This window comes from Aythya fuligula, chromosome 6 (assembly GCF_009819795.1).
Source record: "Aythya fuligula isolate bAytFul2 chromosome 6, bAytFul2.pri, whole genome shotgun sequence".
In the NCBI taxonomy this organism is placed as follows: domain Eukaryota; kingdom Metazoa; phylum Chordata; class Aves; order Anseriformes; family Anatidae; genus Aythya; species Aythya fuligula.
Window position 1 is genome coordinate 30524969 of NC_045564.1, and position 15237 is coordinate 30540205.

General features: G+C 35.7%; 1 protein-coding gene across 2 annotated transcripts in view; it reads left to right on the forward strand.

The window, feature by feature from the left end:
• DPP10 (dipeptidyl peptidase like 10) overlaps positions 1-15237 on the forward strand; it is a 487552-nt gene that overhangs the window by 439319 nt on the left and 32996 nt on the right. For both annotated transcript variants that reach the window (XM_032189693.1, XM_032189692.1), the window contains exons 9-13: positions 1605-1759; positions 4787-4884; positions 11344-11467; positions 13619-13657; positions 15196-15237. The exon at positions 15196-15237 is cut by the window's right edge and continues 66 nt beyond it. In XM_032189693.1, coding sequence (XP_032045584.1) covers positions 1605-1759; positions 4787-4884; positions 11344-11467; positions 13619-13657; positions 15196-15237 — 458 coding nt within the window. The remainder of the gene's footprint in view (positions 1-1604; positions 1760-4786; positions 4885-11343; positions 11468-13618; positions 13658-15195) is intronic.

A 15237-nucleotide genomic window follows, 5' to 3' on the forward strand; every position in this document is an offset into this window, starting at 1 on the left:
CTTCTTTGACTTTTCACTTTCTTGCAAGATTGCCTTTGTATCTGTTCATTCTTTGTATCAACTGGTGTTTTGCATATAACAATATTTTATGAGAAGGAGGAATTTATTTTTGAATAAATGAATAAAATTATGAATACTAGGAAGTATGAAAAAATGTTTTAGTAATGAAATCTCAATGTGTTGAAAACAGTGGGTTTTTACTACTGACTTCAGTGTGTCTGGCATTCCAAATAGAGCTAGTCAAGTAAAACTAAACACCTGAATGTTTTTCTTATCTAGAATAACTCCATTCATAGCTTTGGAGCTATTCTGGGTTTGTAACACAGGTAAGGAGGGGAAGGACTCAGTTTGTTGCTTGTATGAACAACAGTATGAACAAAAGAAGAAGACACAGAAGAATCATAGCATAGAATCAGAATTGGTGGTGTTCTTTCTTTCCTGCTGGACATAGCATAGACCTCTTCACATGTACTTGGGTTCATTTTTACCTGTGAACATAGTTAGTGATATGTAGGTCTCATACCTGGCTGATTTTCAGCAAGGCCACAAGCTTGCTGATATTCACAATTCATTCTCTGCTGGTTTTCTGTGTAAAGGGCTTTACCTATTGAGTCAGGGAGCAGAGAAGCATGACCCAGAATGTATGGCTTTGAAGATAGGTCCCAGCTTAATTACAGCTAACCCTAGATACTTCAACCCATTCAGACACTTCAAACCTTTCAGGATCTGATTTGCATCTTGGAGAGTCTCTACTGACATTTTAACATTTTAAGTATTTTTTGTAGGTATGGATCCAGGCCTCTGATCTGGTTAGTATGTTATTCTCAATTAGCTTTCCAGACAAATTCTTAAAATCTGAATACAAAATGCTAAAAAAAAAAAAAAAAAAAAAAAAAAAAAGGTTAAAATATCAAATACATTGCAAAAATATCCAAGTCTTTTCACAAACGGAAGACAGAAGACCTGCACAGGGTGATTTGGTGTTGGTTGGGAGATGCTGTATTAGAATCCCAGGAGTTTGGGTGCTGATTCTATGGCTGTTTCTCTTTTGTTTTTCTTTAATATGAAATACAATGGCAATAAATGTAAGAAAATGCTGCATGGCATTTTAAAGAAGGATTTTAATTTGGCAATCAAATACAAGTTGGATTTTTTTATTAAAAAAAAGGAGATTTTTGATTTTCAAAAAGTTATATTGCAAAAATACCAAAAATATTGAACTGTCTAAGAATTAAAACTGAGCCAAAAAGACAAACTATTGCACTTCAAAAGTTATTACATAAATACAGGATGAGAAGATATGAAGGTACCCAGCTGCCACAGCTCAGAGAAATCAGGTATAATAAAATTTCAGTTACAACAGTTAGTCATCTTTCATGTTTACATTGATGTCAATTAAAGTATTAATTTGAGTAAGGTGGTTGAAATTTGGTATTTTGATATGCCTTGTTATCCAAACATTCATCCAGGACAATGTGAAACTGCTGAAATTGCAACAGATACATTTGAACTAGGCAGAGAAAGAAGGAATCAATGGTAACTGAATGAGCTGGGAACTTTGTGGTAGTTATTGTTATGGACCCTAAGGAGATCTGTTTTTGCAGAGGAACTTCTTCATTCTCATATTGCCCACTGGTGGTCTCCAGATGGTGAAAGACTAGCATTCTTGACCATAAATGACTCTCTGGTGCCAAACATGGTTATTCCCCGGTTTACTGGAGGCCTATATCCAAAAGGAAAGCAGTATCCATACCCTAAGGTAAGATGAGTGAGTGCAGCTCCCACCTCCTGTTTTTTGTTCTGTGATAGTATTCAACCATACAAAAGGAGTATTTCTAGAGAATAACAGAAGCTGAATTGGTTTTCAGGAAATATTAATTATGTTTTTTTTTCCAGTAGGCTTGTAACACCTTTTGCTGTAAAGAAACTATTGGGTAAGGAAGCAGCAGACAGACTGATTCATAGCAATTTCATCACTGATGCATGGTAAAATCAATGCACCACTTCTGAGAGAAGAGTAAAATGTTTGAAGAACTGCACAGAAAAATAAATACTGTCACAACTGCATTGGAGTCACACACTGTGTGCAAAGTACAGCACAAATTCTGCTGCAGTTATATAGATCTCACTAAATTATGCTACTATTAATAAATGCAAAAGAGTGGCTTTGGATAAAATAAGCCACAATAACATTTTTTTTTTTCTGGCCATCAAATTAAAACAAACAAAAATGAAAAACCCATCACTGAGTTTCAGAACAATTAGGGAAAGATTTTTTGATTTGTGTTGGGAAAAGACAGAAGAGCTCAGGCAGGGAAATTGCTTCTCATTTTCTGGGGATTTCCTGATCAGCTGCTTCCCTAACCATCATTTCTGTGTTAAGTACCAATGTTGATATTATCTTCCAATTTACCGGTTTGTCCATATTTTGCATGCAATTTCAGAGTGCCTGAGTACCTTTCTGATGGTATATGTAGGTCTGTGTGTGTCAAAGTTTCCTTTGACATTTCAAGGAAAGTTCATTGAGGAATTTACATAATATTATTGTTACCCTATTCTGCTACCACATTTTGGAGATGAACCTTTGTTCTTAAGGAGTGGAAAGTTAGACTGTAGCAGGTATTATGAAAAAATAGCATGTATAAATATAATGTGTGCTCTGAAATAATACTCTGAAATAAAGAACTAATGGTGTTTGCAGAGGTAGTTGACATGGTTTCATAGATAAAAGCCTTGAGTGACAGAAAAAAGAAAAAAGGAAGGAATATTTTAAAAAATGAGCTTTGTAAACAAGAAATGAGAAATTGCATTTCATTAGCAATTCAGCATAAAAGTGATACACTACTATCTCAGTAATCTCATTAATGAAAAAAACATTATTTAATGTCTCAATTTAATGCCAATCTAGCTACACATTAAACACCATTAATTGGCAATGAATTTTGTGGTAGAGCTACATAGATGAAAAAAGTTAGGTCTTTATTATAAAACAAAACCATCAGAGATAACTATGATTAAAAAATAAAATGAAACCCATATGTGTTTGTGAGTACTGAAATACGTAGCTGTGTGTACAAGTCCAAATACCCAGACTGTGTTCTTAAAAAAAAAAAAATAAATAATGAGAAAGGAAGTTTATATTTTGTATAATCTGCATACACCAGAACAAAGTAGGGTTTCAGTTTAGAGGTCTTTCACTTCTGAACAATTTATTATTATTGTTGTTGTTGTTATTATTATTATTATAACACAATGTCTATGCAATTTAGATTGCTGAGAGGCCGTTCGTTGTAGAGGGAGAAGTGTGAATCTGAGAGTTGTCGGGTAGGACAACTACCTTCAGCTGCTTGAGTCCATTGCATGCTGCAAAGGGTGGTGCTGAGTGGACCTCTGATGGGCAGTCCCATGCCACAGCCACCCAGTTCCACAGCTGGACCAGGCTTCAGTGTTTCATGCCCAGGATCTGGTCATGCCCACTCATACTCATACAGGAGATGTACAAACAATGTACAGTTCAAATGATACAAGGAGGTAGCAGTTGTGTAGGAAGGACTTGATCAGTCAGTGGTTTTCTTCCACAGCTTTGCATCTGTATAAGCTGCTTTCATGTGGAGGATGGCTTTGAAAGACCATGTTTCTTTCGGGCAAATTTTAAAGTTTTTATGGATGAAAGTCCAGGAGTCTAGTTAAATCCATTTTCTAATTTTTTCTAAGCACTAGAAAAAATACACATATGCCACTTTCTTCTCTCCCATACCACTCAGAAATAAGTATACACAGCATTCAGACCATGTACATTTTGAGAAAAGTCCACTTTCTGAAGGAAACATGTGGGTATATTTCAACCAGGCACTCTTGCATTTCTAAATATCTCTGTGAAGAGTATGATACACACCTTTGTAGGTTATTATGATTAAATATGATTACCTTCCCTTTCAATATTAACAACTTGTTTCCATTGAAGCACACACTTGTCATTCCCCCATATCCCAAAGAGACAACGTAGTTGTGTGACTCCTCTGTCTTACGCAAAAAAGAGGCTTGAGTGGCAGATGTAGGACTAGCAGTATATTCTTACCAGCCCTGCAGTGCCTTGGTTTCTGTCGCCAGTCCTTTCTCTTCATCTCAAGAACTGCTTAGTAACAATCTGTGTTACTGGGAGAAGGATGAGTCCTGGCTTCCTATAGATCCTCAGGATTTATCAGGCTCTTCCTGGTGGATATATATCAAACTGCCATTTTATTCTCCTTTAGCAACAAGTGTTTTGTTTCTCTTAGAGCTAGCTTGCCAAAACAACAGGGTCCTGAACAGTACCAAAACCAGAGATTTTCTTCTCAACAAGCCAGGGAAGGAAGTCCTGGGGAAACTGATAATGAAAGAGATGGAGGAAGAGGAGGGATGTTATCTCAAATGGAAGTAGAGTAGCCTTTTGGAAAAAGAGCAATAGGGGTTGGAAAAGGCTTTGCTGCAGGCTGGCTCTGACTGCTCTTTTAGGAGCTGGCTATTCTTGCAGCTGACTTTAAAGAACTGGGTCAAACTACTTTCAGCATTGTTCCCTTGCTCTTCACCAGAAGGTCAGAAGATCTGTCGAAGTAAAAGGGCAGTGAGAGAACGATGCAATTAATACTTCACATTTTTATTTATGTAATTTGTATGGCTGTGATTTTTTATTTTCAGAGCTTTCTCTTTATTGTAAACATACTTTATTATGTTAATGACTGAACCTATTTAGCTGTCACTGATTCAGTGCCACTAAAGCTCCTATTTTTATTTATTCTTTTCAAAGGCAGGTCAAACAAACCCAACAGTCAAGCTCTTTGTAGTTAATCTTTACGGACCAGCACATACACTGGAACTGATGCCACCTGACAGCTTTAAATCAAGGTATTTAATTTCATTGTTTAGGGGAATTTGGGTTTGATTTAACGTGACTCAGGCTAATTGTTGCCTTTTTACTTCAGCACAACACTTACCTGAAATACACTTGATCTCTGTTCTCGTGACTGGACGTAATGATGGTGAAATAAAATACAAATGTATTGGATTGATGCTCCTCTTAGAAAACTCAGGGACCTAGGATTTGCTCACTTCTGATGTTGAAGCTTAAATTCTCTTGAAATATATGAAATTAGGAATCTGAAGATATTGCCAAAGGCTCTGAATGCTGCCCTGGTTCTGAGCTTGTTATGGCATTTGCCTTTACTTGCTGCATGACATCTTGTTGCTTTCAGTTTGTGAAGTGGAATTGCAGAATGTAGAATTGTACCACAGAACACATAATCAGGATGTTCTGTCATTTAGAGAGGAATATTCTGAAATTTTAAAGTCTGGTAAATTATGGAAAGTTTAGTTTCACCCTACAACTGACGGATGCAGGGAGGTGGTAGAGGGTGAGATGCAATGCCACCAGGTAGACTATAAGAAAGCTTATGCTATGCCTGTGCTTGATAGTAGGGTCATCAGAAGAAACTGAGCTTCAGAGCACTTATAAAGAGGTCTGTCTGTAAATGGTAACTCTCCTGCTAAAGTAACTATCTCAAACTGAGCTCCTGGTTACCTGTCCTCATTTGAGATCCCTTGAAACTTTTCTTTAAGGGCAAAAATTTTCATCCTTTCCCTTAAGCACATTCCAGTTTGTACAATTGCAAACATCTTGATGAAATTCCCATAGTGGTTTCAGTGCACATGCTAATGATCTTCTAGCCCTAACCTGTTATACAATAGTAATAATCCAAGAGGTGCTACAGTCCAGGTACAGCTGAGATCTAAGGGCAGGAGAAGTACCACTTCCTCTCTTCTCTCCGGGCATTGGGGCATTTTCAGGTGGAGAAGAAAAAGAAATAAGAAAGATAGTCCATCATGAAAATGAGTCGTCAACGCTAGCTAAAAACAAAAAAAAACAACAGAACAACAACAACAAAAAACCCACAATTCTGTATGTTGTTGTTCTTGTAGTTCCTAAAAAAAAAAAAAAAAAAAAAAAAAAAAAAACCACCAATTTTAAGGTGGTTTAGTTTTCTTCTGCACAAACTGAGGCATCCAAACAGTGCAGGAATAATACAGTAGTGAATTATGTCTTGCAATTATTTATGTCAGCTAGAATGCTTACTGATTGTGCTAGTAAAAGGAACTATTTTGAGTGCACTGTGCATTTTGAAGTATTTTCTTTCTGTTGACGCACTACTGCTGCAGAATAAAATCTCCTGCTGTTTGCTAACACCTCATTAATTAAAGTGCTAATATAAGATTTGAAAGAGATTCTCTGCTACCAAGGTTAGCCTCTTCACTCTCTTAAACAGCATTAAAATGGTACTTTAAATGTCAGAAGATATGAAGTGAAATGAGAAAGCAGTATGTAAATCCCCAAGGAAAAAATAATCTTGAAAATATTATGGTTTCACTTTACATTTTTCAGATTCATTCTTGCTCTCTAACGCATTGAAAATAAAAGTAAAATTAAAAAAAAAAAAAAAAGTAAAAATTAATTAAAAAAATTAAAAAAGTAAAATTAATATTGATATCTTAAAACCTTTTTTGCATCTTGAAATTGAACACTATCTCAGTTTGTGGAATTTCTGGTGTGAGCCTGAAAGGGCATCTTCACCAGAGTTTTGAGTCCTTGATAAAGGTATTGCAGCAGTTTAATTTAAATAATACTCATATTCTCTGCTCTCTCTGATATGCTCCTTTAAATTTCAGGATAGCTGCTTTGTCAGAAGGCTCAGTAAAACTATTTAAACCTGGAAAAAATGAGTTGCATCTTCATTTTAGCAATCTAGGTATAATTCCTGTTCTATAAAATTTAGAAAAATAGGTGCAAGCTATTATTATACTGCCAGTTTTGCATTTTGGCTCTGGATTTGAGTAACTCTTGATCACAAGTGACCTCCATCAGGTCATCACAGCATATACATGTATGCCAGTATGAGGAGTGACCTTTGAAGAGACCTTTCTAAAGTGGAAATCTTTGGACTCCATAATGGTTGGGAGAATTTTTTTGAAGTATTAGCTTTTTAAATGAAAATAGTAACTGCTTTCAGTGGTCTTTTTTTTTTTTTTTTTTCTTTTTTTCTTTTTTTCTCCCTCACTGCCTTTCTAATAACTTCATTGTAGAGTCATTAGGAAGTAAGCAATAGGAGCTTTTCAGAATCAAATGGAAGAGAACACTATCATTATTAGCTTTGTGGATCTTTCAGGGTAGACACATTTTGGAAACACATAATGCACGAATCACCACCAACTGCTATTGTGGGGCAGTTATACTACAACTCAGAGAAACAACACAAATGGGGGCTTCTGTTATTTAAAACCTTAAAAAGTAACAGATCTGTCCAAACTGTGGCAAAATTTTAAATTTATTCCTTTAAGTTTTATTTTGTGGAGAAATTTATTCAACTGTGCACTTATAATATCACAAAAAGGTTGTCAGCCTTTCTTTTAACATATGGTTGTATTCTGTGCAATTTCAGTTATCCCTCTGGTATTTCTATTCCATGTGTACAATTATGTTATGTTTTCTTCAGTAGCAAACATGATTTTGTACTGCATTAGTGCTAGAAAGCCAATATAGAAATGAAGTGAAATTTGTGTGTCTTCATACACCACTAGCTCCTGAAGTTCCAGTTGGACAGATAATACTTTCTGCAACAAATCTTGAAAAAAAAACACTCTGGTGTGCAAGAGGTCAGTTCAAACCACTGTAATTTAGGACACCTGAAGAATCTTAGTAACTGATGATATTTAGATAAAAGGTTGATAATATGATATTAAGAAATTATATAGGATGATTTTTCAAACCCCATGCTAGATTTTAGACCCATTGAGAAGAAAAATATGTTTCTTTTTACAAAGTGTAAATCACTAATACAGAGAAAACATGAAATACCACATTAAAGAAGGTAGTTGATTTACTGGATTACAACTGTGCCTCCACACATGATGAGAAGATTTCTCTGCTAGAACTGTGCATTGGCTCTCAAAAGTCTCAGTGTGGAGGTCATCCACTGTTTACTCTCTCTGTTCTCAGCCTCTGTGAGCAAACTGCATTGGCTCTGCAGTATTCCCTGACACTGCTGACCATGACATTTTAAAAGGCACTTTAAGAAATTAAGTTAGTCCTTTTTATTATTTTTTCCAGTAAAGTTTCAAAGCCTAAAAATATGGTGGATGATTCTGATTCCATATATTCCATTTTGAAAGAGACTGTAATATACAGTCAGACCCTTTGGATTTTGTATGACAAATTTCGAATATTTTAATTGATTTTTAATTAATATTTTATAATGAAATTTTATACACTTAATAAATTGGGCTTACATAAATAACAGTCTTCCAACCCTCACTGTTTTTTTCTTTTTTTTTTTTTCTGTATTTATGCATTTCTAAATCTACAAAATTATTTGTGTATTTATGTACTTCTAATAGAAATCAGCTTATGAATCCCTAAAGGTTTTTATATTTCTGCCAGCCTTGCTATTGAAAAGAAAGCTTATTTGATTCTGACTTCAGGTGGGAAAGATGGAATGGGGCAATTTGTTATTAAAAAAAAACAAAACAAAACAAAACAGGGTTTTGTTTTCAGTTTTTCTTAGATATGCTGTCTAGTCACTTCTTTCAAAATTTTTTCCCTCCTTTCTTCCGTAGCAATAACAATACCTACCTCACAAGGTTAATGTAAAGGATTAATTCACTACCATACCTTTTAGCAAATGGCTCTAATATATTCAGCCAAAGGCTGCAAGATAAAAGTATATTCACAGGCTTTTTTTATTGAAGCTTTCCCATGCAGTGCCAAGGTATTTATTGATTATTCCATTTCCTGTTCAGTGGAAAGAAATGCAAGCTCTGTACATGAGGCAGAACAAGACCCACCACTTACAAGTGAAACAACACATGTTGAGCACTCTTGAGTGATGCTAAATGTTTTAGCAAACTGCTCAGCTATCTCCCTAGAACTGTGATTATCTCAGTTGAGATAATAAAAATAAATGAAAAACATTGTATAAGAAAAATGATTAAAAAAAAAATAAAATAATTGGGACTTCAATTTTGGCAAATGCTGATAAACACTTTTGATATCTAACATGCTTTTTATCAGTTCTGAAAAATGAGTCCAGATTTCACCACGTTACGAGTCTTCAAAAAAATTTTAATTGTCATACGGTAAGGAAAAGCATTTGCTTTCTTAGCAGCTACAGTTGGAGATTTTTCTCTCACTGAATAAACTCCATTCCCTTCAGGCCCCAAGAGGTCACCTGTCTTGGTGCTGCAGCACCTCCATGGCACTTGTGAGATGTTCCAGCTCCTCCTGTTGCAGTGGCTGTATACATTCTATGTTCCTGTTTCCTAAGGGAAAGCTGTCTTTTCTTTAGATTGCTTGTCTTATCTGACTGCCTTAGGCTAATTTGAAGCCAAGCAACAGATTTAGATATAAAATGTGGAATTTTATATCTGTTTATAAAATAGGAATATCTCTCAGTCTGGTCAAGGAGTTTTGAAGCTCTTGTTTTTATGCATCGCCTGATTAAACCCAACTTGCAATAAAGTGAGTCCTGTACAACCTCCATCATTACTGACTGATCAGTCTGACTTGAGATATGCTCCTGAAGAGGAATGGAAGTTGTGCTTTGAACGTGCAAAGTACTGTAAAGCACCTAGTTAAATGGTTTCAGACTGAGGATCTAGTGTAGTTTTTATTTCATGATTTGCTTCAGTCCTTTGTCCTGAAAGCATAGTCTCTTTAAAGTGATGTTGTGAAGAAACTTTGTATATGTACAAATGCAGAGGATCTAGATCTGGTAATCCCTGTCCATTTGTGTATTTGGGCCTGGAGGGAAAGAGAGAGAGAGCTTATTTTCATTACTAGAACAATAGATTAGTTGAAAACAACCTAATAAGTTTGGAGATACAGACAGATAGCAGCTTCCTCAGAACTAAGATAGGTTTTGTCCTGAAGGCTTCTCTGTTTCTATTCAACTGTAGCAGTCAGTCTAATAAAACATACGATTTTTTGCTACAGAGTTTAACAAGGTTATATCTACTGATGGGCAACAACACCACTGCTTTGTATGTGTACGCACACTGTGTTTATGAAACAAGTTAAGTGGAAATTTGTGAATTATAAAGGAATATTACCTGGAGGCAGTATTTAATTTCAGTAGGATGTGTTTTGTTACATATATATATATACACCGTACTACACTCCTGATAAACGAAGTCCGAATTTATTGACATTTGAACACATTTGTATGCACAGTTGATGAGAGGGGAGAAAAAAAAAAAAAAAGAAAAAGATTTTTTAAATGATCTTTTGCTTTCACTTCAGTGATCATGGAGTTTATGTAAGTGATGGAAGATGATGTTATGGTTTGATTTAGACAATTAATTACTATATCAGCTGCATTCTGAATGATTAAATCTCCTGTTTCCTTCCCTCCTTGCAGACTTTTTTGAATGGAACAGCTCAGGCTCTGTTTTGTAAAATTTGGTTCTGGGATAATTCAGGCACTGGGGTCAGTGGATGCTGTTTACCTTGTGGATGCTGTCAGTGGTACTGAAGTACAGGGAGAGAAAGGCAGTTCTTAAAATACATGAAAATATCTGTTTTGAACATATCATTTTGGCTGTCTTCAGGCTTCTGTACGCAGTGTCACCGGCCTTATGTCGTGTGACTGCAGAGGGGGAAGGAGGCAGATACTTCATACCATTAGCCCCTACCTAGGAAATCTCCCTTGCTTTACCACAGGCCTGGAGGGACAATTTGTTCAATATTATGAACAGTTTGATAAAATGGAAGCTGACACGCATGGATATTTAGTGAGACTTTGTTTTCTGTGGAGGTCTCATAATAAAATACTTGTTATTTTATATCATGACATTTTAAAGTGATCTCATCTGTCCATTACAGACCTTTTTTTTTTTTTTTTGGACCATATTCTTTTGCAAAAATATGTATTTTCTGAAGCAATTTTGAAAATACTGTTTTCTGTTGGAATTCAGTGTTGCTTTTTAAGTTGGCCAACAAGTACACAGCTTATGTGTGTTTGCAGACATATGTTACACAAATGTCTGAGAAGGAGGTGCTAACAGAGTACAAATATCCCATGGGAACAGAATACTAGGATTAAGCATTTCTGCTTATTGCCTCCAGGAACACAGATGGTGGTCTTTTTCTTTCATTTTCTTTTTTTTTTGTTTTTATCTCCACCCCTTGGTGCTGATACTGTCATGCAGTGCAAATACATCCATATTTTTTTTTTCAGTATTCGGTGAACTATGTATCTTTTTTACTGTCTAATCTGAAATAGGATTGATCTGAACATTTTGTTTTCATTGTTTACTCAGAGAATATTACATCACCATGGTGAAATGGGTAAGCAACACTAAGGCTGTGGTCAGATGGTTAAACAGACCTCAGAATATCTCTATCCTTACAGTCTGCGAAACAACAACTGGGGCTTGCAGCAGGGTAAGTCAGGTTTCTTCCCAAACTTTCTTTTCAAAGTTTCTTCTTGCATTTTGTTTTCATGTTCAGAAAAAGATTTTTGGAAATCAGTTTGCAGATGCCATAGTTGCAAGCTGAATGTAATTAGTCAACAGAGAGGAAATAGAGATGTGAGAAAATTCCAAATCTGGTGAAATGATTTTATGCAATTAGCAACTTTGAGTGACATTTTCAGAACTACTCAGCTCTGTTCATTCATTAACTTCATCGGAAACTGCAGTTGCTGAACATCATGTACTATGAATATAGCTAGTGCAGTGGCAAGCTTGTCTTCCTTCAGATATTTTCATGCCACCTGATTTCTGCTTTCTTCCCTTATAGAGTTTCATCTCAGATCTTTCTGTCTCTCACAACTTACATACATTTAAGGAAAACATGTAAATGTTGATAATTCCTGCAAATTCAACAGCAGAATTAAATAACTAGAAAAAAATAAAATGGAAAAGCAACAGGGATATTTCAGTTTTGAGAGCCAAGCTGAAAGACTTTTTTTGCTGTTAGAGTTCAGCCTCATCACATCCTTTGTCCCAGACTTTGACATCTGACAATCCTGCAGTACATCTCTCCATTTTCACAGTCACTCTTGCATTTTGAATGCAGCAAGGCACTTTCCCATTCTGAGTCATGGTCTCTTCCCTGAACCAGCTAAAAGTAGAAATATTGCCTATCTGTGCTAATATCAGTAACAACAGATGCTCCAAAGTAGAGGGTATAATTTGGAAGTGTAGATGCTTATGAGTCATTAATGTAGGTCTAAGTCTGGCCTCTGAGTCAAAAGGCTCTTATCTGTGTGCCACTGAAGTAAATTGTATTAAAGCGTTAGGGATCATTTCTAAGCTTGTTGCTTGTATGCAATGTTGTTGCAACATGCAGGTTGCTTTTCCTGACTCAGAAACTGATCATTAGTCCCCAGACCATGCGTTAAGGTTGTGAACATGGATATTTGTTGATTGGATTGCTGCATGGTTCCTGTGAGTCTTCTGTCCTTTATTTATTTATCTACTTTTTAAGAAAGTCAGTTTAAGAAAATGATTTAAGTGAATCACTGTGAGCAGTTGTTTCTGAAAGGAAACCCTTATGTGCTCCAAGGTCAATTGGATTTATCTGAAGTAGGTATCCAGGGAGCTGTAATCCAGGACATAATATAAGAGAGAGGGATAGAGAAATTCCACTCCAGAAGAAATAAAGTGCAGAGAAAGGCCTTAGAGGTGGGTGAGTAAGGCCAGCAGTGCAGTGAGCACAGCTCAGACAGGGCTTGTGTTTGTAACCCTGGGCTGTGCTAATGCAGCATCCACTAGGATACGGTGGTGTTTCTGAATTCATTAACGGATAAGTAAAGGCCATAATGTGGAATTATAGCCTTCTATCATGCCACTTGATTTCAACTCTAAACATTTCTAAACTTTTTCTTCAACTGTAAACCCCTTTAAAATCATTTTGCATGTTCTCAATTCAAAAAAAATGCTTTATAAAAACAGTTGTTATAGTAGCCACAGCTTTTTCATTTTTCAGGCCATGTATGTACAGATGCTTCTATAGCTAATAAATGTTCATTACTTCTGTGTGACTGTGACAATTTACAACATTTGACATACATTCTACATTTTTTCCAACATGTACATGTTATTGTTTTTAAGATTGCATGATTTGAAATATGAGCATGACCAATAACAAAAAAAATCATTTTTTTCCTCGTCACTGACACCGAACTACAAGCCATTAAAACAGGGGATTGCGATTTGAAAAGGTCTTGCACTTTGAGTTTTATGCTGGCTGTTTGCCCAGTGTTGATGAAGAACCTAAAATATATCCAGTTGTCAGATGATGCCTAGAGGTAAAGAACAAATAGGACTGCATGCATAAAGCTTCTTGGTAGCTAATCAAAAAGGATTGAAAAAGGCATTCTTAGGTCCCCTGTGGTGTTCTACCAAAAACCCAGAATAAAGCAGCTGACTTTGTAATTAAATTATCATTCAGTTCTATGTAAGTGCCAAAGAAGAGATGTGAAGATTGTAACACAGTAGGAGAAAAAATAAATGAAATAGTTAAAGACCTTTTGCTGAATGTGTGAAATATTTTTGGGCCATTTCATAAAAGCCATTTTTTCTCTTATAGAAATATGAAATGCAGTCAGACCTGTGGCTTCCTAAACAGGTATGATATAAATGCTGTTTCTGTGTGTATAATGTACAATTCACAAAATCAGTGAATGGTTGAGGTTGGAAGGGACCTCTCAAGATAATCTAGTCCAATTTCCTGCCAAGTAGGGTCCCCTAGGGCATGTTGCACAGGATAGCATCCAGGCAGGTTTAGAGTATCTCCAGAGAAGGAGACTCTACAACATCTCTGAGCAACTTGTGCCAGTGCTTTGTCACCCTCGCAGTAAAGTGTTTTCTCATTGCTACATTGTCATTTTTATTTATTTATAAGCTCTTTAAAATACTTTACATACTTTAAAAGCTATTAAAATACTTCTAAAATTTGCTGCTTTCTAGTATCTTTACTTTTACAGCTGAGGATTATGAAAGTGACTGTGTAAACATTCAAATGGCATCTTCTTTGGTAGTGGGAATCCTGTCACTTAGCATCACACAAGACATTTTTCTATTTAGCATGTCATTGGGGGAATAAGATGCACATTTCTAGAAAGCAATTCAGCCCATTGATGGTGCCTGTCTGGGTTTCAGAGGCAATGTTCCCTTCAGTTTCTGATCTCTTTGCACTGAGTATAGGCAGGCACTTGGACAACCAGCTTGTACCTACATGAGTGTTAGGTGGCTAAAGATAGATGAAACAAATCCTTTTCAACACATCCTATATGCTCTGCTGACACTTTGTTATTATTGTTGGTGGTGATGGTCTTTTATTTTATTCTTATTACTTTATCAAATTAAGCACAAAGGAGTTCAAAGATTAGAGGTCATATGGGTTAAAAGTGGAAAAAAATGGGAATATTTCTAAATTCATACCCAGGACAATATGTTGAGCTAATATGTCAGCAAATGGTTCCATTTTCATAGCTTCAGAAGAGCCACCCAATAAATAGATGAAATACGTTCTATTTAAAATACATTTCAGGCATCGTTTTGCAGTGTGCAAATGAGAAATCATTTTTTAAAAAATCTGTGCTTTTATAGAAAGCAGTTTTCCTTTAATACTTCTGTGTAAAGTTAAACATGGAAAAATGGTATCACATCAGACTACAATTTGTGGTAAGGCCACGATTCAGAATACCACTTCAATGTGCATATATTTTTTTTCATATAACTTTATCAAAACTAATGAGTCTTCAGTTTGTACTTGGTAAAGTTTTTCTGAGCCCAGGCACTGGAAACATTTATTCTTTTCATCCATAGTAGGATTTATTTCTGTCATTGGTTGAATGCCTGTAAGAGAATGTGTCCTAGGAAATCGCAATGCATTAGGGATGAGACTACCAGAACTTTTACTGGAAACTCAATAGTTACTACCTGCATGTGTTACATGTAGCTGTAGCCACCATATATATATATATTGGTTTTGGTTTGTTTTTAATCTTAGCAGAATATATTTAAAATCTAAGGATTTTTTTTTTTTCCATTTGTCTTAAGAACATGGCAAACAACACAAACAAACCATCAAGAAACTCAGTGATGTTTTCTTAAAACGTGTAATGGAAAGCAGAATGAAATAAAGCAATCTTATATTTACAGAATGAAGAACCAGTTTTCTCCAGGGATGGCAGTAAATTCTTC